Consider the following 21,867-nt stretch of genomic DNA (forward strand, 5'->3'; position numbering starts at 1 on the left):
CAGGAGACTGTGTTCGTCAGACCTCTAACCATTGACCAACCTGGTGTGAGAGACTCTGTGAGTGTCGCGGGACACTCTCCAGTATAGCTCAATGGATAGCTGAGGTGCGAAAACCGTCACACCACGGTAAGGTCCAGTCTCTTCGTGACGGTCGTGGCGCGTGCATTCGCATTCAATCGCGTCACTGCTCTGGCGTGTCATCTGGCGGAAGGAGAAGCGCTAGGTAAGCGCGCGTTTTCAATGACTAATCTGGCCAGATCGTATGCAGGATCAAATGCAATAAAAGTGGATCAGTTATGGTAAGGCAGACGTCAGGGTAAAAGTAGTCTGACACAGTTAATTGTCGGACGTCGTCGCGCAAACCAACTATGGCCAGCGAACGTCAAGAAAAAGCCGTCATCTTGACCGTATGACCAGACTTGGAGCGAAAAAGATCGAGTTCAGAGCTGACTCTAAAGTGTGTGCTTCCAAGAAAGCTCTCTTGTTTATGATATTCTCTGCGTGAATTTCAGCTGAATCCCCCGTCAACACCCGTTGCAAACGAGTGTTTATTGCAACATACGTACAATCTGGTGTTCAATAGGGAAATGAGTTGACGGAGTTTCGGGGACTAGACTTATTTGACGAGTTTTGCAAAGGGTGAAACCGGTAGTGGGCTGTCCAGGGTTTCTATGAACCCTGTGCGTAGCAGTGAAACTTCAAATTCATATTCGTCATGCACGCAAATGTGGTCAGTGGCGGTGTGGGGCTACGGTAAACAGTGAAAACCGTTAACGACAGCGAAATGCGACCGATCCCGCTACATCAACTTGGTGTATTCCGATCAAACCTAACCACATTCTGTCTCTAAGTCTCACTGGCTTGGTGCTCATCAGATCCTTATCGAATATCGTGAAGAAAGAGAAATATACATCTGACTGCGTTCAAGTGGTTAGATTTCGCAGCACACTATTCTCAAGGGCTAGAACAAAAAATCATTTAAAATTGAGAAAGATTTCCCTGTAGAGTCAAGTGGGTGGAAGATCACACCTTATAGAAAATGAATGGGAAAGTGTGATATTCAGAGAGGAGAGGAAATTCAACCTCGATGGTTCGGGTCGCCCGGTCACCTAATGAGATGACTTAGGAAAAGAAGAAAAAGTTATCGGTTGCCGAAATGCAATGAACCTTTTGAGGGTATTTCAACTGTATAGTGTAGGTTAGACATACTGGACAGGAAAAGTTACTGTTCCTAGATTGGGAACACTTAGATATCCTGTTCAGCCATTTTTCCGCGAACTGCAGGTCAGTATCAGACCGGGAATTCTAACGTTAGAATGGCAAAGAAAACCTCCCAATCTATGATGAAAAACATCAATTTAATGAGTTATTTTTATATCCAAAGTTATACAAAATACTAACATGAATAGTAAAGAGGACCAAGAGGTACTTGAAGTGAAGCACAAACAAGTAAATAAAATAATAATCGTTCAGCTGTAACAACCTTTTGGTGCATAGCTACCATACCACCCGAAAGAAACACGAGAGTTGGGATACTCTCAGCTTTCCCAAGCCTAGACAGGAGCGGTCGATATGCAAAGACTGGATTTGAATAATGGAGATTCTGGTCAGTAAATTTGCGCCTTAACTGGCGAGCTATCTCGAAATCAAACAAACGAGTGCTACGTTTCTTTGACTGAACGAGAAAAAGCAGGTTCCGAAACCAGCCAACATGAACTCAGATTGAGTTTCCTAACGGAACACGGTGCCCGTCAGTTTGCTGAAAACTTCTGGATAGGTCGCTTTCAGTTGTATTCTGTCTGAGGCTCATCAGATAGGCGTAGTTCCGGAATTCTCATCAACTTTATGCTCCACCTGAACAGAGAATAGCATGCAATTGGTGAAATACACTCAGTTGCAAATAAACTTAGCGTGAACGGCATAGTTAAGTGAATATCAGGCCAACCAGTTGACTGCATTTGAAATCCGCGGATGATTTCCCCTGAAAATGCCACTGATTCAACAAATGCTGAGGGTGCACATCTACTCCGACCTAAAGCTGCCATCTTGACATGATGTTCGGGCTTGAGTGATGCAATGACCCCGCGGGTTACACCCGCTAAAACGTTGTCCCACAAGGTGCAACCAGGCCAGGGAGGCCAAACGAGACCAGTCAGACCAAGAGCCCTGAGACCTCTTACTGCGAGTAATCGTGCTGTGAGGTGGTCTGGAGGTAAAGTCGTACTGTCCTCTGCGATAGAAGTGTAAAGGCAGTAGGGCGTTTCTCCCAGGCAACCGACATGTCCGTATTTATGGACATTTATGCGTGTCCGAAACACGCATACGAGACTCAGTTCTTTCACATTTCTCCCTCCGTGTGTTCGCTGATCCAGAAGCGATTATTCGTGGCGCCAGCTTATCTAGCTCAATCAATGCCCCCCAACATAAGAAACGGTACCTGTTTGTGGTGTTGGCTTATGCCCCAACGGACTGCAGTTCTGAAGCTGAGAAGAATACTTTCTAGCGAGAGCTATCCGGGCCCATTAGTCGAACAAAATGCACTGACATTGTGATCCTTGCAGGTGATTTGAATGATCCTTGAGCTCCTTGAAATCACATTTGGGCAGTCGATTCGGAGTCGATGCTCGCCGCATAGACAACGGAGATCGACTCCTTCAGTTGTATGCCGACCATGAGCTGTTTCTGGCAAGTACGAACACTCAACATCGCGTAACCTGGCGTCTACCAACTGCAAGTCAACCGTGGACCCAGTTGGACCACGTGGCCATCAGCCAGTGGTGGAGAACCGCAATTCAAGAATGCCCTTCCTTCTGAGGCCCACCACTTGATTTCGATCACGTCACGGTGCGTACACACCTGAGAGTTCACCTCCCTTCGGGCCTTCGTAAATTAACAAGAAGCATGCCAATCCACTAACTTGGAAGAACGACCATAGCTCAGTGGTACCGATCTGAGCCAGCTCTCCACAGTGAGCCAATACTGCGCTGGCGGTGAGCATGTGGATGAAGCGTAGCAAAATGTGAAAGGAGATACGTTAGCGGCGTTCAGTGCTATCTGTTTGACTTCTCCAATTGGACCATAAGACCACTGGATGTCGTCGAGGTCGCTATCCATGATTGATGCCAGGAAAGCCGTACCAGTAGGCAACAAGTACAACGGCACACGCAAATCCCTCAAACGCCAAGTACTGAAGAGCCTAAGGAAAGACCGAGAGCTCTGGTGGACATCGAAAGCTCGGGAGATGGAGAAAGCTTTTGTTACTGGAAACAGCAGTGCCCTATATCAACTGATACGATCGACTGGCTCTAGCGAAACGATAAGTGAAAAAGATGGCTTATTAATTCATTCGCAAAAACGTTGACTGGAATGATGGGCCGAACACTTCGAATAATAGTTTAGCTGGCCTGCAACACAGCCTCTGGAGAGGGTGCATACATGCGAATGAAATGTGAACTTTAATCGCCCATTGGAAAAAGAAATAAAGTACCAAGTATCAGTACTGGGGTGTGAAAGGGCACCAGAACTAGACGGTTTGTATCCAGCTTTGTTCAAAGTGGGCGGAGAATCTCTGGTGATTCACCTAACACAGCTTATTGGTGCGATATAGAACGAAAAAAGTGCTTGCAGAATGGGGTATGTTGACAGTTATTCCTATCTTCAAAAAGGTATGCGGACGCTGTATCAAAACTACCGAACCATCAGCCTGGTAGCTGTTGCATCGAAGGTACTCTCTACTATTATCCTTCGAAGGCTGACTGAAAACAGGGGGAGACAGATCCGTGAAAAACAAACTAGGCTCCGTCCCGCAAGAGGGTGCATCGATCACATTTTCATTCTCTGACAAATTCTGAAACAGCGACACTGTTTCCAGCAACCAACAATGGTTGATCTGGAAGTTGCCTTTGACTGTGTGAACCGTCAGACACTATGGCGGTGTCTGTGGAGCAAAGGTGTCCCCCATAAATTCTCAAGGCGATGCACGCCAACTCCCGCTGACGTGTGAAGGTCTACGGAAAACTCTTGTTAGAGTTCACTGCGTTAAGTGGTGCCTCTTCAAATTCGTCATTGATACGATTACGGAAGACTCACTATGAGCCTCTAATGCATGTGAGATCAAAGCGCTTCACACCTGTAAAGTGCTACTGCAAGACTGGGTGGGCTCAAACCCTAACCTCGAGCTTGTGGATGAGCTTATTGAGTTAGTAGACGATTTCGTTTACTTGTGCAGCTGCATCGGTCCCGGTGGTCCGGCGAAAAATGATATTCCCATCCGGATCGAAAAGGTCAGAGCGGCTTCCGTGAACCTGCATCGCTTATAGCGTGGAGATGACATCAGCCTATCCGTCAAGTGTCGAGTTTACAGTGCTGCTATACAGATGTTGCTATACAGATCAGAAATCTGGCCACTGCACGCTGAGGACATCAAAATACTTTCAGTTTTTGACCGTCGATGTCCTCAGAGCATTGCCCAAGTCCGGTGGGAACACCGGACCGGAACATCCCTCGCAATCCCCCCACTAAAATGTCCACTGACAACCCTGTATCTACGCATCAATTATATCAGCCACCGCCTCCAATGCGATGCCGTCCTGAGATACTGTCCAAAACCATGGCACCTAAAACCACAATAAAGCAAGTACGTGGTTTTTACAGCTGATGATGATGTGTACGTCTACTTTCTCCACGGCTACGAACGGCATTATTGAACATGCTGTTGCCCACGAAAAGCCGTTACGAATTCTGATTGGACCGAATCACCCGATCGTCGGTTGTCCTAAGGCGGGGACGCACACTGAAAATTTTGTGACTTGAAATTCTTTCCCTATGGATCGGTATCAGTTTATTTATCCGACACAATTTTGCTCCCGGTATTTACTCCACCTCAGTTGCCGTCCTCCTGCAGAGTCCAAATAGTTCTGCTCAGGACCAATTCAAGCTATGCAGCAGTCACCTCAGACTTCGTGGTTGAATCGTACTTTCAACCTACTTGTAGGCACAACCATTTAGATGCGGAGCTGCGTCCGACGCACGCGATTCGGGTATCTTGTAACACAGTCGAAACATGAATCGTTCAATCGTTCAGTTGTAGCACCCGTTCGGTGCTTAATTGCCATGCCACCCAAAGAAAGCATGAGGGCTGAGATACTGCCAGGTTGCGCAAGCCTAGACAGGATAATTTGAGAGGCAGAGGTCGCACAAGAGCATCAGGTTGATGGTGAAATCGTGAAGCAGTTGGTGGTATTTTCGAACACTGATGGCCCTCAAATAGTTCATACCAGGACAATGAAAGTAGCATTCTGATAGAAAGCAGCGCAATCGTTTAGAAATTTAGATCGGTTCACCCACCCGGACAGACCTTGTGTATACGTATCGACAAAACTGGTGGCCTATCTTAGGGCTACAAATCTGAAAGTAAAACAGCATCCCAGTGAAAACCCATCATCTATGGAGTCCTGATATTTAATACGACAGTATTCTATCACTGCGGCGAATGATTTATTCTGTTGCGACCGAGCTGGCTGCTTGTCCTGAAAGTTGTTAGAAGGCTTAAGTTGTAATCCAGACAATAAGAGCGACAAACACCGATGAACGGATTAGCCCGGCAAGTTCTCTAATGGTGGGATGAGCGGACCGAAGACGGACAATAGGTGGGCACCAGAACGTCCGTGAGCATATGATTTTTTCAACTTGCACGCGAACGTGTAAAGATGGATCCTGGCAACCAGTATTAGCTAACAAGGGAAGTGAACACGTATCTGCGAATCATCGGCAGCGCTGGAGGCATAGAGGCTGCGCATCAAGTGCGAAAACATGCAGTCACCTTTGACACGGAAATGAAGAAATGAGTATTAAATAGAATAGAACTCGTTAACGGGAGATACCTTTAACTGAGGAACATTCATTAATTGTACCATTGTCTAGGTGTTAGGTACGTCTCGCTGAACTTTCGGGGGACGTTAAAACCAATTCTATGGGGCTGGAAAAATGTTCTCAAAGAGACACCACATTGCTGAATTAAAGGTTCTTTTTACGTAGTATCCTCGCTGTAGTTGGACAACCAATCATGAGGACGGACTACCGGGTAAACACAAATCACGTGCGGAATCGATACGCTTTGTCAGGGTATCGTCAGGTTTATTTCAGTAACCAGTCGTCAGCAAAATCGAAATGGGACATCGGTGTTTGTTTTCCCGCACGGGCATCACGCCAGAATTTTGTTCCCGAGGTCTCTCTAAAATTGGCTGTGTAAACGGAGATGTCTGCTTGATACTACGGGCTTAAAACACATGCCCGCAGTTTTAAAGGCATGTTTATTTAACTATCTACAGCGCACCAAAACAAGTCGATAAGTCATCATCTGTTGAGGTAGCGAGAAACGGGGAGAAAAAACTTAACAAGTCACAAAACAACAGTGCTATGAGGAGTAAAATAAGGAAGAGATCTGTCCTGTTCGGATGACAAGCCATTCGAATGATGGTTCGTCAGTAAGGGACATTGCAAATCAAGTGGGAGCTATTAGGTTTCAGATGCACGAAGAGCTGTCTATGGAGCATGCAATCACCCATTCTGGGGGCGAGATGGCCCAAGTAGTTAGAGCGCGAATTTACTGACCGGAAGGTCCGTCGTTCAAACCCGATCTCTGACCCTCGACTTCCTCTGTCTAGGCTTGGGCAACCTGGCAGTATCCCAGCCCTCGTGCAACCTTTGGGTGGCATGACAGTTAGGCACCGAAAGGGTGCGACAGCTGAACGATTGATTTTTGATACTGGAGGAAGTGGAGCTTGGCGGAATAAAAAATGTTAACAATACATGGGGGGAAATTAGGAAATCTATGAATGGATGAATGGGTCTCAAATATTACTTTCTTACGAGGTTTGTTACCATGCTTTGGTCAAACTCTCCGTTTCAACATGAGCCTCAGCTGCTTCGAATGTCAGCCATCGCTAAAGTCCGCTGCGTACACTTAGCCCAGGGTTTATTTTTGCAACATTCTGAACGTTAGCTATAATCTTCTTGAATCATGAGTGGCGACCGAACGTTCAGTCTAGAAAAAACAACTTTGTATGTCCCTTACGCATGACCGTTTGAGCAATCGTTCAAACGCCAATCCAGATCCGATCAGAGAGATACTGATCAAAACAGCCTCAGAAAAGTGAAGTCCATACGATGCACAGGACGACACAGCCTTTATTATTCACCCTTTAGAGAGGGAAGACTTATACGTTGGTGTTCTTTGAAGCTGATTTGCCATAAGATTACTATGCCGTCAGAAGAGAATACGAGACAGTTGAAGTCGATCCTGCCGATATCTGTTCCACAGAAACGCGGAAACGGCACGGCGTGTGTTGGGCAACATTAAAAACAGGTCAGAGCCTTTCACTTCAGGGTGGCTGTAGCGGGGGTAGGTTGACGAAAGCAAACTATTTTATACTTTGTTACCTAAACTGGATATCTAACCATGGCAATATACTTAAAAACTGTTTATGACCCATGTACAACTTAAACAGCATGGCCCGTCTTCAGCTTTATACCAGTTCGAAACCAGTGAAAGTGGTCCTGCAGTAGCTGCTAACCTGTATTTCTTGCATTCTTGTTCAAAACCGCTTTGATAGCGTTCGCACTGATTGGAATAAATGACGAATAATAAATTTGGTGGAAAGTGTTCCGCAGTCCATGTGATAATAAAAAAGATGAGATGTCATTTCAACGAGTTACATTGAAGCCCTTCAAAACAGAACCATCCGTTTACGTACTTTCTTGACAGAACATGCTACTGCTAGCGTTTCTGAAAACTCTACGTCAGTTCACTACCCGTTTCATCCTCCTTGGGGCTCATCAGGTGGGCGTGGTCCTCGAGGTTTCATCAACCTTATGTTCTGCTAGAACACCAAACTGTATAATGCAACGGATGAAATACGCTTACTTGCAAATTGCATTGGTGTTTACGAGGAGCTCAAATGAATCTCTCGTTTATGGTATCCTTCAACTGAATAGGCTGGAGAGAGGCTGTCCTGTTCTTCGGTTGGCGTGACAGAACTCGCTAACCATAGGTTTATATCTTTCACGTTCAATGTCAACTCTGGTTAACCAGAGTAAGAGGCCTGGTTACCATTCTGCTTCTTCACGGTCCGTTTACATTTGTACTCACTAGACACGCAACCACTTACCTACATGGTTGGAACATGGAGGTAGGCGCTTACACACAGACACGGAAGCACAGTTCCATTATCCACGAATGTCTGATGTTGTACTGACAACGGAACACCAGTTCGTGCCACTTGACCAAAATAACTGTCACGCACAACTATGCTGGCGACCAGCATATCGTGCAGTTCAAGCGACAAACTTTCTGCCTGTGCAACCGACCAGAAGTATAGCCTAATAACGAGTACACAAAATCGGGCAGACTGGAACAAGTGGGTGGGTGGAGTGTGTGTTGGCGACCCAGAAACCAATTGGTCACGCGACTGCGACGCGTGACCAAAGTATGCCGTTGTAGGCGTTGTCCACCCACCCGCTCGCTCGAACCATGGACTGGTTCGTTGGCCGATTGATCGATCAGGAACAGCGCTGCACCTTCTCAAAACACAACAATAGATTTGGACAACAAAGTGATGAAACACGAAATGCGTAAGAAATCACTTACCACTCGGCACGAGACAAGTGATGTTGTTGTCACACAAGTTCAACCGGTTCAAGCGAGTGGCTTCGGAAAAGATGGACTGTGGAATGGTTGTGATTTGATTGTAGTCGACATTTAAGGACTAGTGCAGATGGAGGGAAAGCAGAGAAGAAAAGCATTAAGCAAAGGAACTACAGAATGGAGGAAGAAGGTAGACTTCCGACTCCTTGCTAATCAGCTGGGTCACACTATTCGTTACGTACTTTTTGCAGCCAACCGACCAATCTACTTGGGGGGTTGTATTCCTATGGCTGCACCTTGACTTTATCCAGTACACCTCAACAATGCAACAGCGAAAGTCATTGTAAAGTGGTGCAAATGTGAAAGAAAGCCTTGGTTAGATGAGTAAATCTTAAGAATTGGACTGTACTAAGGGTTATCAGGATAGTCCTATTTCAGACAGTTCTCTTTGATGTTTTGAGGGATGACCCGGGAGAGCTTGCAGTGTAACTATTTAGCATCAGTAAACCGTAGCTTTCTAAACACACATTGCTCTTTGTATACCAATTAATCCACGAAGAAAGGTCAAGAGAGACCAAAAGACCGTACACTATCAGCCATAGTTTGGAATGGAATACAACAAAAGAGATTAATCCCAAACGGCGGTCAAAAAGTTACTTTCCTTAGGATTTTCTCCCCTCGGAGGCCTATTGCATACCTTTCGGAGCTGTAGATAAAGAACGTTTAGAGGAGAGTGTCGAAAGAAAAAGCTGAGCCTGAAATTCCGAACGATACACAAGCACGTTACTGAACTTTCCATGTTAATACTCTGTTCTAAATATCCAGCTCTGTCAGTTTGTTTCGACTGTTTAGTCCTGCGAGAAATGGACTAGTACAGCCCAACATAACGGGAACCCAGAAAATGACAGAGCGAAAGTAGTTTGCTGAAACTTACGGTTGACCGAACAATTTAGGACATCTGCACCACATATGATATCACAAACTAAAGCATTTGAGCAAGTGTCACGGAAAGTTTGACGACATAGGTTTTTGGGCTCAGCGACAAGCGACAAACTCAGGTTATCCCACGACAACTGGACGAAAAGAAAAGTCAACCGAAAAATGCTATTCGGTGGATCCATTTCACATGCCTGAATTGCTTCCACTACTGCTGCTGGTATAAAACGCATGGGTTCGTCAAAGCTGCCGTGTGCATGACAGACGGTAGTCCCGAGGCTTTTCGACAAGGTTTTGATATGCTGCCACAGTTTGAATGCCGATTGCATCAGTACACTCAACCAGACGTGCTCACATTTTCCACAGCATTTTTCGGCCATCCAAATGCCTCGGATTGATGTTGCAGCGTTTCGACAACTCGTATTTAAGACGACTTGGTGTTGACTCGAATGTAGGAATGTAGGAAAAAAATGATTCCTGAAGCGGCTCATCCTTTTTCCAGATATACTACCTATATATTGTAAGCACCGCTGTAGAGACAAACATAGATCAATTTGTGCCGGAAAGCCGGAAAGCACTACACATCCTTCCTGCTACCATTTGGGATAATCCACGCTTCCCACGGCGGACAAGTTAGAAGGGCCACTGTCAGCTGAAGAAGGTAGCTACTCAGAGATGTGGTGAACTTACCACCTATATGAGCTTATCATTTTCGACAGCGTGATGTATAATTTAGTGCACTCACACCTAGGGTGACTACTTCCAGTCGGGCGATTACGAAACTTATCAGCAGCGCAGAGGCCTGTGAATACAAGTTAAGCCAGTACAATAAAAAAACGTGACCAAATTCACACAGCCCAAATACAGTGAGAACCCCTTCTTCCGGGTTGGGATCCAGACAAAGTGGGAGTGTCGGTGTGCAGTACAGGTTATTCTGTGATTACCGCTACCCTCAACCAGTGAAGGCAGTGAAATTAAAACGGGAATCTATGCCAACGTCAAGAGTGTCCACGAATGGTCAGTTACAGCCCACACAAAACAGAGCACTACCTAGATGGGGTCCCTTTCCCTGTAATCGCCTATCTGAAAAATATCCGATCGAAATACAGGAGGATACTGATACTTATGACAGAGAAGCCACAAACATTAGGATAAAACATGCGAATATGGCATGCCGTTGAGTGATGATGGTACTGAGCTGTAATAGGGCGGACCATCCCTGAGATCAGTCATAAGTTCTGGACAAAACAGTTTGAAAGCGACTGTGAAAATGTTATCGAACACCGACAGAGTAGACGACTGCTGATACCGAGGTGAATAATCGGCTATTTTTACGCGACTGTCAGTGAAATACCAGTGCTGGTAGAAGCACAGGTGAGCATACTCACGTGGTGTTTGCCATTCCTGTACAAGATCACCTGCTCTATATATGAGTCCTACATAAATAGCAATGCAAAGTGTGGAGATCAAGCCAAACAACTTCGAGATTTACGGCGAGTGAAGGTGACCGAAGATGAGAGACAAGTAGGCAAAAAACACCATACAACTAAAGGCTTTCAATGAAAGATGCACCCTCTGTTAGGTTTCTCCAAGAAATCCCCTTATTCATGATGATCTAAGAACTAAAGGTGAATCTCTAACTGGCCTCCCTGACCGCCACATTGGTTATTCCTTACAAGGTTAGACGTAACCCCTCCCTCACACACACAAAGTGCAATGGCTTTAGACGTTCGATGGATAAGCATTACCAGTTGTAAACCGTGCAAATCGGTTCCAGATGCCAAAGGTTCATTCACCGATAACGCTAGAAATTTCACCGAAAACCTATGCACCGGAGACGAAAGCTGGTGTCGCTGAGTCGTAAGTCAAGCGATGAGCACACAGTGGTGACGAACGTTTCCTTGTTGGTTCAGAGATTGTGAGAGGGCAACTGTGAAGTGAATTCGACACGTCGGTTGCACGAAACCCGTTGACTGTATCAGTAGTTCAGGCTCGTCAGTGTCTGATCTCTGATATACCTCATCTTGGGAGCCCCCATTCGCAAAGAAGGCACTTGCCAAGGCGGCCAGGTTTGTCCGCTGTTTTCGTGTGTCACTGCAACATCAATCTACCGATTCCTCCAAGATCATCTCTACGTGGCGCATGGATGAAAAATGCCAGAAAAACGTGACCAGGCCAGTCGCTATGAGGCCTCATCGATTCATTCATCATGTTCGAGTTGTTTTCCTCAAAACTCTTTTAGTTTAACGCATCATTAGTGGTCTGATTGTCCGACGAAACTAGAGCAGTGTTTTGCAACCATCGACCGTCAAATGCTGGGAGCGTTTGCATGTGGCTCGCCTGCATGTTTTACCGCTTTCTCAGTTTGACTTTGACGAACAAGCTGTCACATTCAGACCACAGATATCGTAGAAAGGCAGTCTATTTCTATATAAACAACAATACAAGCAACTCGAACAAGCCCTGACAGGTCTTCCACCCCAATACTTCCAATTCAAAATAGCATCTCTAAAGGCCCGTTTGTAGGCACAGAGTAGTTTGGAGTACAGTGAGCTTGAGGGGTATGTGGTAGGCTGTAATGGCTGGCCTAGCGGTTATGCTGTGAGATGCAACACTCATGGCTGGAGAAAGCCTGTTGCAGGGCATACGGGACGGTTCGGAACTCACACGAAACCTGGGGGCGATGTTGTGTTTCGGAGCTCTGGTCTGGTAGCTACGTTGTGTTATGGTGTAGGATGCGACGTCTGTAGCTGATTGAACGTGTCACAAGGGATGTGGAACGTGGTTGGGTGCCGTATAGTGGGCAGTGGTTGCTGCCACTAATGTTGCTATCACTGCTGTCGGTTGGTTTGCGGAGGCGGAAGGGATTGTATGGGAGCTCATAAGGCCTAAGCTTGAAATCTGACAGATATATGATCAGAGCCAAGTCTGGTGAGTTTATGTTGAGTGTAGAAGCGACAGGAATGTATCTGAGACAATTTCGGGAAGGCTGTCTATACAGCTAGGTATTTCATAGCTTTCAAGCCGTCTGAGTTACCTCCGGAATAATATCAACCTTGAGCCTGCAATTCTCCATCTTCGTATTCCTTTTTGTTGGGACATTTGCTATCAAAATAAAAGGTTTATCCAAGCCTCACAGCGAGAGCACTCTTTAAGACCAACACTGTACATGATTAACACCGCCTATTTGTTGGACCCCGTTCGGAAATGTTAATCACCTTATTGCCTAAGTATTTCATCCTAATGCAGAGCCCTTTTTAACGCAAGTACCTAGGTTCTCATCCTGTGATATATGTGGAGAGAATACTAATGTGGCCTCCATGTCGAATAACTCAAAGGATCGATTTATATTTCGGTTTGACAGGTAAACCCTAAACAAACTGATGGTGTTGCAAGGGGCCAAAACTACTTGACGTCCTAGGAATCGTTAAAAGATCGATTTTAAATAAAATCCATATTTGATATAACACTCTTCTAGTGACTAGAGTGTTAGCTACCGTGACATCTAAAATTATGTTGGAGACTGAGATAAACGAAGAACCAAGGAGGAACATAAGAAATGGTCCTGTTTGAAGGGACAGAGAGACTCACGATGCAATTTTTAAATTGACCGGGGCCGCCTGTGGGGAAATCGGTGAAATGATTTCGTGAAAGTGTGATATTCACGAGACCCGGAAGGCTCAAAAGAAGTTCATCCTGAAAAAATAGGACAGATGAGACTCAGCAGGTGTGAAGAGGTTATCTATGGATGATCCCTTCAAAACAGAGAGGAAACGACTGATAGGCAACGAAAGTGATACTCCATAATTCGCAACATTAAACTATCTCTCTCTTACGAACAAAAACACGTGGTTACATATAAGGACAGCTATGTACACGATTCCCTCATGAATGGCCTAGTCAAGTTGCAGAATAGCCTACTGCTCCTAAGACTGCAGTTTTGATGAATCCTATTCATCTGGTGGGATAAATCACTTTAATTAGAGTGCCTAATGTCACATTGAAAATGGAAAACCTCTTTAGTGGTCTTGTAGAAGCTGCACGCGTTTCATGTCTCAGGAACAGCGATACACCGAAGTTTGCCGAAGCCTTTTAGATCGAGTGCCTGAAAAAAATCACGCCAGAACGGGTGGTTAGCAGTGTTACCTGGTGACCAGTTGCTACGTGCATAAATAGTTGCTATCCTTTATAGTAATTTCAGAATATCTGGCTTCCCAGACCCAACCTAAGAACATTGATCCTGTGTTAATTTATTTGAGAGACCCACCACAATCTAACTAGTAAACTGAATTTTTGACCTGATTTACTGACGGCTGGTAGACTCTCTGAATACTACTCCCCTTAGAATGGCAACGACAATGTGCACAAACTAATGGTTTGCGAAGTTTGAATCCGCCACCGTCCAAACCCAATTGACGACCTGAACAGAAATTTAGCTAGCTGGGCTTAGACGAAGAGCCGAAATTTATTTACTGACGGAGGTGGCAACATGAACCGTCTCCGGTGGATCGGCCGGATGAGAATGCCTTCGAACTATACAGGCGATGACGGCACGGCTGTCTGATGGTTCCTGGTGCATTTCACGCCATTTGGCGTAGATGAAGAATAGCGATCCTCCCTCGAGCAAAAGTCAAATGCCACTGGGGACGGTGTTCGAACAGAAACCTCCAACGTACTTAATGACATATCCCAGGTAAACAACTCTGTTTATGCTATAGAGCCTTAGGCAAGTTTGCCAATGGTTACAGGCAGCCAAGATGGAAGACGGCTATCTCAAAATCGGGGACCCATCTTATATTGGCTGCTAGAATGTCCGGACTCCTCTAGATGTTGGAGATTAGAGTATCAACCAAAACTGGTGCAGGAGTTAAGAAGGCGCAGAGTCAACGTTTCAAGTGTGGGAATCTGTTGGTTGTAGCAGAGTGCCCAAATTGGATCTTCATAGAGCGGAATTTGCAGTTCATGGCGTTCTCATCCCACTAAGCTCCGAAATCACAATGGACCGTTGAACTTCACCGCCACCGCATTCTATTACACTTTCTCATTAGGTGCGACTACTAAAGACGAACTCTTCGATTAAACTCAACCGACAGTTGATCGAACCACATGGTCGTGATGTACTTCTAATTGCTGGTGACAAACGCATGTATGAATGCACCAGATGAGGCCGCGCGCCACACTCTTGGGCGATATGGCATGGGACGACGATAGGAAGTTGGAAAGCGGTTGGTGAAATTAACGGGGCTCACTGTCCCAATACGGATTTTTAACAAGTGTCGATTACAGCAAACGCTCGCGTGTCTAAGGTTCAAGCTCTTCTTCGACATCCGGCATGAAGCAGTCCCAAGGAGACGTTTCAAAGTGAATTGGGACTCTTCACAGGACCTTACAAACAAAATCCCCGAAAGAAGTCGTACATCTTAGAAAATATAGAGTATCACTGCTGCATAGTTGTGGTGTAACGTAAAATGAATGATAGAATGGGGTGCCACATCCGATTTGGACCGCACAATTGCAAAAACCGGATCGCAGAGAATGGATACTAGATACCATGATGAAAAAATGATAAGATGGGCTTCACAATCGTGTATCTGATTGGTTGGTATCGATTCAGGATAGTTTCGTGTCGCCAGCATATGGTGAGCTCCTAGCCGAGCCGAAATGACTGGAGTTATTGGGCCATACAAGGACAGAAAATCTACAGGACGGAACGTCATTCATCTGCAAGTCAGGAGACGAACAAGCAAGAAATGAGCGAATCCATACGACCACGGGACTGCATATGCACGAACTGGAGTCACGCAAACGTTTTAGGCCTAAGTAATGAGAACAATCAATCGTTTGATGTACTGTTCCCAAAATAAGGTCACCATAATCTTGTGAACCAGAACCCACGGGATAAAAGTGTACAGATGTGGGAACAGCTCAGCAGAAGATGAAGTTCAAGTGGGAACAAGACCAATTTATCAATGATAGTTCAGTGCTGAGAGAAATATCCGAAATCAGGGTAGACACTCGTCCTTGTTATTTACTATTATATTTATCGGGGAACGGACTCATAATTTCTGACCAAGATGGAGGCATCTTAGATCCAACTGAAGAGGTTATTATTACTCCGATCTTTAGAGAAATAGAGACAGAATTAAGCACATCAGAACTAATCTGTTTCAGAGCGCGGAAATTTCAAACGACTCTGGTAAGAGCAGGCGAGAAAAGCTTTTCAAGATAAAACTTGGTGACAGCGGTCCACGAGTCTCGTCATTAGTAAACACTGCAGTGGCAAAGGAAAATCTAGGTCATAACCTCGGACAGTACGAGAAAAAGTCCTGAATTCAGCGTATCAACTCTAATGTGAACCAACCAAAAAGACGTGAAGGCGAATCAAATAACTGTTCGATGCGAGCGAAAAACACCTCACTGGACTACATTCAACTCGAGGATCCCGACATTACCAACACAAATGGAGACTATCAAAGTACATTCACAAACAACAAGCTCGATATGAACAAAACATACGGGAAGTGATGACAGCTGATTGCTCTCAACGTTAAACTCATCCAGTAATACGCAGTTGGCCAGACTTTGTGGTATTTCCACCAATTGATTGTACCTGCGGAGGGGAATAATAGTAAAACGGTCAAGTGGAAAGAAGCCGGTTTATTGATGCCAGAGCAAACAAAATGAGCATTAAGTACTGACACATCACCAGAGAGTAAACCGCACCACGTGCTACGGGGCTGACTTGTTAAGATGGATAAATGCAATGCAGTAATTAGTAAGGTTGCTAAGCTTCGAACAACAGTAGTTGTAGCCCTTCTAAGAGGCAAAACCCCCCGCGGATTAGACGATTTCTCAGGCTCAGTTTTCCCCAAGCACAAGCCTTGACAAAAGAAGAGCCGTTTTTTTATTCACAATCTTGGGCAAATTTTCAGAGCTTGCTGGAATTACCACCTGGGACAACAAAAACACCAGAGAGTAACCGCACCACGTGCTACGGGGCTGACTTGTTAGGATGGATGGATAAATGCAATGCAGTAATTAGTAAGGTTGCTAAGCTTCGAACAACAGCAGTTGTAGCCCTTCTAAGAAGCAAAAAACCCCGCGGATAAGACGATTTCTCAGGCTCAGTTTTCCCCAAGCACAAGCCTTGACAAAAGAAGAGCCGTTTTTTTATTCACAATCTTGGGCAAATTTTCAGAGCTTGCTGGAATTACCACCTGGGACAACAAAAACCACTAGAGACAAGCAGAAGCTATCAGCTGCAAGGGAGAGTCGAACTTGGGCAACGAACCCGTTCCCAACTCGGGAAATGGACATAGTCACTCATTGTTTCAGGGTAAGCGTAAGGCGCATGTTGTTCTACGTACCCAGCGACTGTTCAACACCAATAACTGAGGCCCAAATCCAAATTCAGGTTCATTTCATTCTGTCCCATTCATTACTCTTTCCGCTCTGCACGTACACGACAAATACCACCAGTTATCTTCAACGCCACTCCCTACCAGGTATACTCCTGGGAAACTAACGGTCAAATCTCGGTTTTATACTTAATGTCCCGGTTTTCTATCTTAGTATCCAACAACGCGGTAGACTGAAGAAGCTCAATCGTTTCGGCCACTGTGGGAAACACGGAAAAGCAACTGGTGTTCGCGTTGTTGTTATATTCTTTTCGACTCAAGTTGATCTGGCCCATTGATAGTTTAGGCCCCCACGATGGTCAGGCAACCAATAAAAAATGACCAGTTGGCTGATGTATTGATAGGATGTGCTAAACTATTAATTTGAGTAGTCAGCTGAGAAAACCTCGCAGTTGAGTTTCAAGCAGTGGGGGCTATTTATCTTCAAGAGTGCAAAAGGCAGATCCAGCCCAGGTACAACTGATGGTCACCCACCGACTAGCATTGGCTTATAGAGGCATCACACCACCTCTCCGGTTGAATAAGAACTTAGGGGACGGTGTTGCAGCCAAACAGGAACAGGCTTCCACAAATGGGAAAGTAAGAATGCTTTCAGCTAAGAACGGAAACACAAACAATCTGTTGTAAACAACTACTTTGATGAAAAAGCAGGTTTCCAAATTTAGAAAGTAGGTGATTTTGTCCCCTTGGTGAAGACATTCCTCTCAGGGCGAACGAGCTTCTATCTCTCAAGATCGTTCGCACATAGGGCGAACAACTGTAAGCCAGGTTAACTAGGAGATGGATCACAGTGTAGTTCAGAAAAACGTCAACGTAACAAACAGAATCCCTAATTGATTCACCATTCTAGGTCTCCAGGTTCGGTGGCCATCCTCTTTTATCGAATCACTACAGGACGACAATGTCTGTTGAACAGCAGCTTAATGAAGGCCACTTGTTAACACTACACTGACACTTAATACTTTGTGCGTAAGGTCTCCATCACGTAGGGGAAACCACTTTCAGGCATAGAAAACCACTGTAGGCAAGTCTGAGCGCGGGGGCGATCTGACTTCATTGATTATCGACTATTTCCCGCCTACACATAAGTGAACGGCATACACCGTAAACTCACTGATCATATACAATAGAGCGCGCGCTATCCAAATAAAAGCATACCGATGTCACCCAATTCGTTTGATGACAACATACGCAGGCGAAAAGTACAGCGACAAAACAACAAAAAGTCGGTCACGAGAATCGATCGATTTCAATATGCTTCCTGGTCGTCCAAAAACAATTGGAAACCATTGGTTCTGGTAGCACCTTTCCACGTCCTGACAAAAAGTGCTGTTAGTTCATACCAAAGGAAAATTAGTGAAATCGTCTTTCGCTTCTATCTTCACTTTTAGCAACATATGCCCCAGGCTATAAAAGTACGAAGTTTTTATCTATTTTCAGTTCGATACGGTTATTCTCTCCTGGGGGATGGGGGCGGACATCCTTCTGAAGCACACTTAATTTCTTGGAGAAGATCAACTTTGGTCAGTCCCCCAAGTTGGTCATCCCCTCAGAGAGGAACACTTAAATATCACAAAATTATTTCTTTACGCATAAATTGCTCTTCAACTTTCCATGATTGTCACAATGACATTGGCAACAGAAATTCCACCATCCCTTATGTAGTGTCGGCAGTTAAAGGTGAGATCATTTGGACCGCGTCACCGGATAACACTTTGTTATTCACCATTGTAGGCGAAGCGGTCATCTCCGAACTTCTGAATGTGCATCGGATTTAGCCCGAGTCACTTCCCACATCATCCCATGCTTCAAACAGGAAACAGATCAAGTAGGATATCGTACTTACCTGAAGCCTACACAGCAAAAAGGATAGAGGCAGTTTTGAATGCGATAAACTCATATTGGCTCGCATCAGATTATTTTAGCCTTCCAGGACACCCTTCTCTTGTTCGTTTTTTAACAGCATACAGATGGATCGACAGCCTGCTCACTTTCGTTGCTAATGATTCTCACGTTCTGCCTCCTTTATTATCTACTGCTTGCAGTTCTGGCGACAATGACATGTGCCATTCTTAGACTGTTTCGACCGAGCAGTCAGTCAACTCACTTCCTAGGAAAGATGCACCGATGAGCGTAGATCTTCATCGAGTACACCGCATTTCTAATATTTAAAACACATAAAACTCTGCAGCCCAAGAACAGTACAATAACCCAAGGAAAGCGGCACAGTTCGGGGTTGAGTTAGAGTGCGCATTCTTTCCACGCACAAGGGAAATCGTTCCGTCCGATGTGTAATCCAACAATGATGAGCACCGAATTCACCAAAAAAGAGAGGAACTAGTGGTACGAAGCGCAATTATAACTGGTGATTATTTCTTGAACGAACGTTTTCCGTCATCCCTCCGGATTACGGCTGCATAACATTTCTTCGACATGAAAGCTCCGTCAGACCGAATGATGAGGTTATGAGAGTAGTCGAAACTGTTCGTCATCGTTTACTTTCGCTTATAGCTGCTTGAATTCAGTCAGAGAATAAGTTGCGAAGTGTTCCGTACGTTCGATTTACATGTACGGTTCTTCGGTAGTGTACCAAACAATTTTGAATTCAATTCGTTCCGTAGGTCGCTGCAGACTTTCTGTTGTTGACCCTTGTGAATTTAGAGCCACGGCGTGGTCAAAGTGTTCACCCGGCGTTCTCAAGTTCACGAAGCCGATGGAGGGGTCTGAAACTAGATACCGTGCCAATGAGGGCATTTGTGCGCAGTCCCACAAAGTTTGCCGTAAAAAGATGAATATGTCATAGCACTTATCGTTTCTCCTGCAATGACTCGCCAATTGGGAACTTTTATCGCTGACTAGGTAATTTGGTTAATGAGTTGGGTGTTAAATTTGAACGTTTGAGCACGAGAACTACGACAAACATTATCCGATCAAAACATGGTGGCAACATTGTCGCCGGAACGTGTAATATACTACTGAAGAAGAACAGTTCAACCACAACAGCAACAAATTGATTCACCTTGGTCTGGGCAGACTACAAAGCTCCGTTATAAAAAAAGAATCAAAGCAATGGTTAAACTCACTTTATAGATAACTTGGACAAGTTCCTCAGGCTCCCGATAGAATTCGGAAGTCGCTGAAGTTGATTGTGTTGGAGATTAAGACTTTTGAGCGCTGTACAGTTCCCGATATCTGCAAGAGGTCAAAACGAAGTCTTCAACAATGAACAAAATAGAATTGCATCCGGAAATGAACCTGACCTTGATTGGAGAACAACGAGCACAGGGTAGTGGTAGAATCGCCCGAGGTGGAGATCGTAAAATGAAATTTGGGCGTACGAATGACAAAAACAAGCATCAACATTGACAGCAACACCAGATGTGAACACTGGTGCTTGACTGCCGTTTGAACCATGAATAAAAAACAAAGAAAAAATCCGGAACCAGAACCCACGAATGTGCCGCGTGCTAACAACATGCGAGAAAAAGCTTTCGGATGGTTTGATCAAAACCTGGAGAAGGCAACTGAGCGATAGTCGATGCCGAAGCAAGTCTGGTGGTAAATTCACTCCTTTCATAGGTCAAGAATGGTAAGATAGAAAAATAGTGCGAGAATGACTGGCAGTCTGTGGTATAAAACTACACCTATTGACTGTGAGTGATGTGATTTGAAGTGTCAGATGTGGATTTTATGCTGTGAGTGAAGCCAACTTATGCCAAACAGCCGAGGCAATGTACAACCGTTTCGACCTCGCTCGGAAACATTGTGGTGCATATCTCGCGAGTCTCTGAGGAGGTTCGGAACAGCGATCTCGTGGTTCGTTTTTTACTGCTATACCATCCAGTTAGGGGTGGCTGATCAGTATTGTTACTAACTCGGACGCGAACAGGACATGGTGCCACCATCCTTCAGACATTTCACAAGTGGTCTGGCATTGACAGGTTCCTCCGACGAAGCCCCACGCGACCCATATCATCCTCTCTAAGGACGTCAATTGAATGCTGCAGATACTGAGAAAATTCTGAGGTTCAGGAGATAGTTCAGTGAAGTCCAACTCGGTACGATAGGGCCGGCCTATCGAACGGGCGAACAGGAATGATTCATGTGGCCACAGTTTTGGGACTGGTCACGTACAGAAGCTTAAACGCAGAACGAAGTCCATACCGCTAGCCGAAATGGAAACATTGCCAAGCACAAGGAAGAAACATACTCTTGGACTTGTAGTGAATGCCAGTTCCACAGAAATAAGACAACTAGATCAACAGAACTGAGAGAGCCACAGAGAGAGAGAGAGAGAGAGAGAGAGAGAGAACAACTGAGAGAACTGAGAACAGCAGTAGGACGGCTGAATGTTGACAACAACATAACTATGCACCGATACAGTCAGCAACTCTTCTGTTCCTTGATAGTTTTCTGCCCAGCTGCTCTCTAGGTCATTGGCTGTTGACAACTGTAAATAAACGAGTTCCGACCCAATGACCCTGTACCGGTTGTACAGTGGTCCTACCTGTGAGTGTAACGGAGACTAGACAAGTGTGGAGTACGGAAGGCAATTGCTCTGTTTCCCCGCCTACGACAAGCCCTGCAAAAAGTGCGACGAGACGAGATGTCGCGGAAACGTCACGATAAAGGCAATAGTTTAGTCGGAACTCCTCAGGAATTGATGCTTACTCTCAGGTAACGAGGTGATTTGATTATTGGACAGGTCCAAAGTGGTTAGGCAAGTCAATTGACCGATGACGTCGGGCAGGTCATTCTTCAGACTGTTCTGTCCGAGGACGAGGCAGGTAAGATGCTGTACGGAAATGAACAGGAAACGAACTAGATTAATTATCAAACTGGAAGAGAAACGGAAGAAAAATGTGTGAC

At 45.2% G+C, this 21,867-nt stretch overlaps 2 protein-coding genes across 2 annotated transcripts in view; one reads left to right on the forward strand and one right to left on the reverse strand.

Moving 5' to 3' along the window:
* Positions 1 to 1,557, forward strand: part of T265_04803 (hypothetical protein) — a gene marked incomplete at both ends in the record, with an annotated part of 10,072 nt that extends 8,515 nt beyond the window's left edge. Inside the window, one exon of the mRNA XM_009169641.1 lies at positions 1,498 to 1,557. Coding sequence (XP_009167905.1) covers positions 1,498 to 1,557 — 60 coding nt within the window. The remainder of the gene's footprint in view (positions 1 to 1,497) is intronic.
* The window catches only part of T265_04804 (hypothetical protein), a gene marked incomplete at both ends in the record, with an annotated part of 53,056 nt that overhangs the window by 22,222 nt on the left and 8,967 nt on the right, over positions 1 to 21,867 (reverse strand). Inside the window, 5 exons of the mRNA XM_009169642.1 lie at positions 8,648 to 8,765; positions 13,172 to 13,276; positions 16,097 to 16,190; positions 20,082 to 20,190; positions 21,670 to 21,793. Of these exons, the coding sequence (XP_009167906.1) occupies positions 8,648 to 8,765; positions 13,172 to 13,276; positions 16,097 to 16,190; positions 20,082 to 20,190; positions 21,670 to 21,793 (550 nt within the window). The remainder of the gene's footprint in view (positions 1 to 8,647; positions 8,766 to 13,171; positions 13,277 to 16,096; positions 16,191 to 20,081; positions 20,191 to 21,669; positions 21,794 to 21,867) is intronic.

The sequence above is a fragment of the Opisthorchis viverrini genome (assembly GCF_000715545.1).
Source record: "Opisthorchis viverrini unplaced genomic scaffold opera_v5_83, whole genome shotgun sequence".
In the NCBI taxonomy this organism is placed as follows: domain Eukaryota; kingdom Metazoa; phylum Platyhelminthes; class Trematoda; order Opisthorchiida; family Opisthorchiidae; genus Opisthorchis; species Opisthorchis viverrini.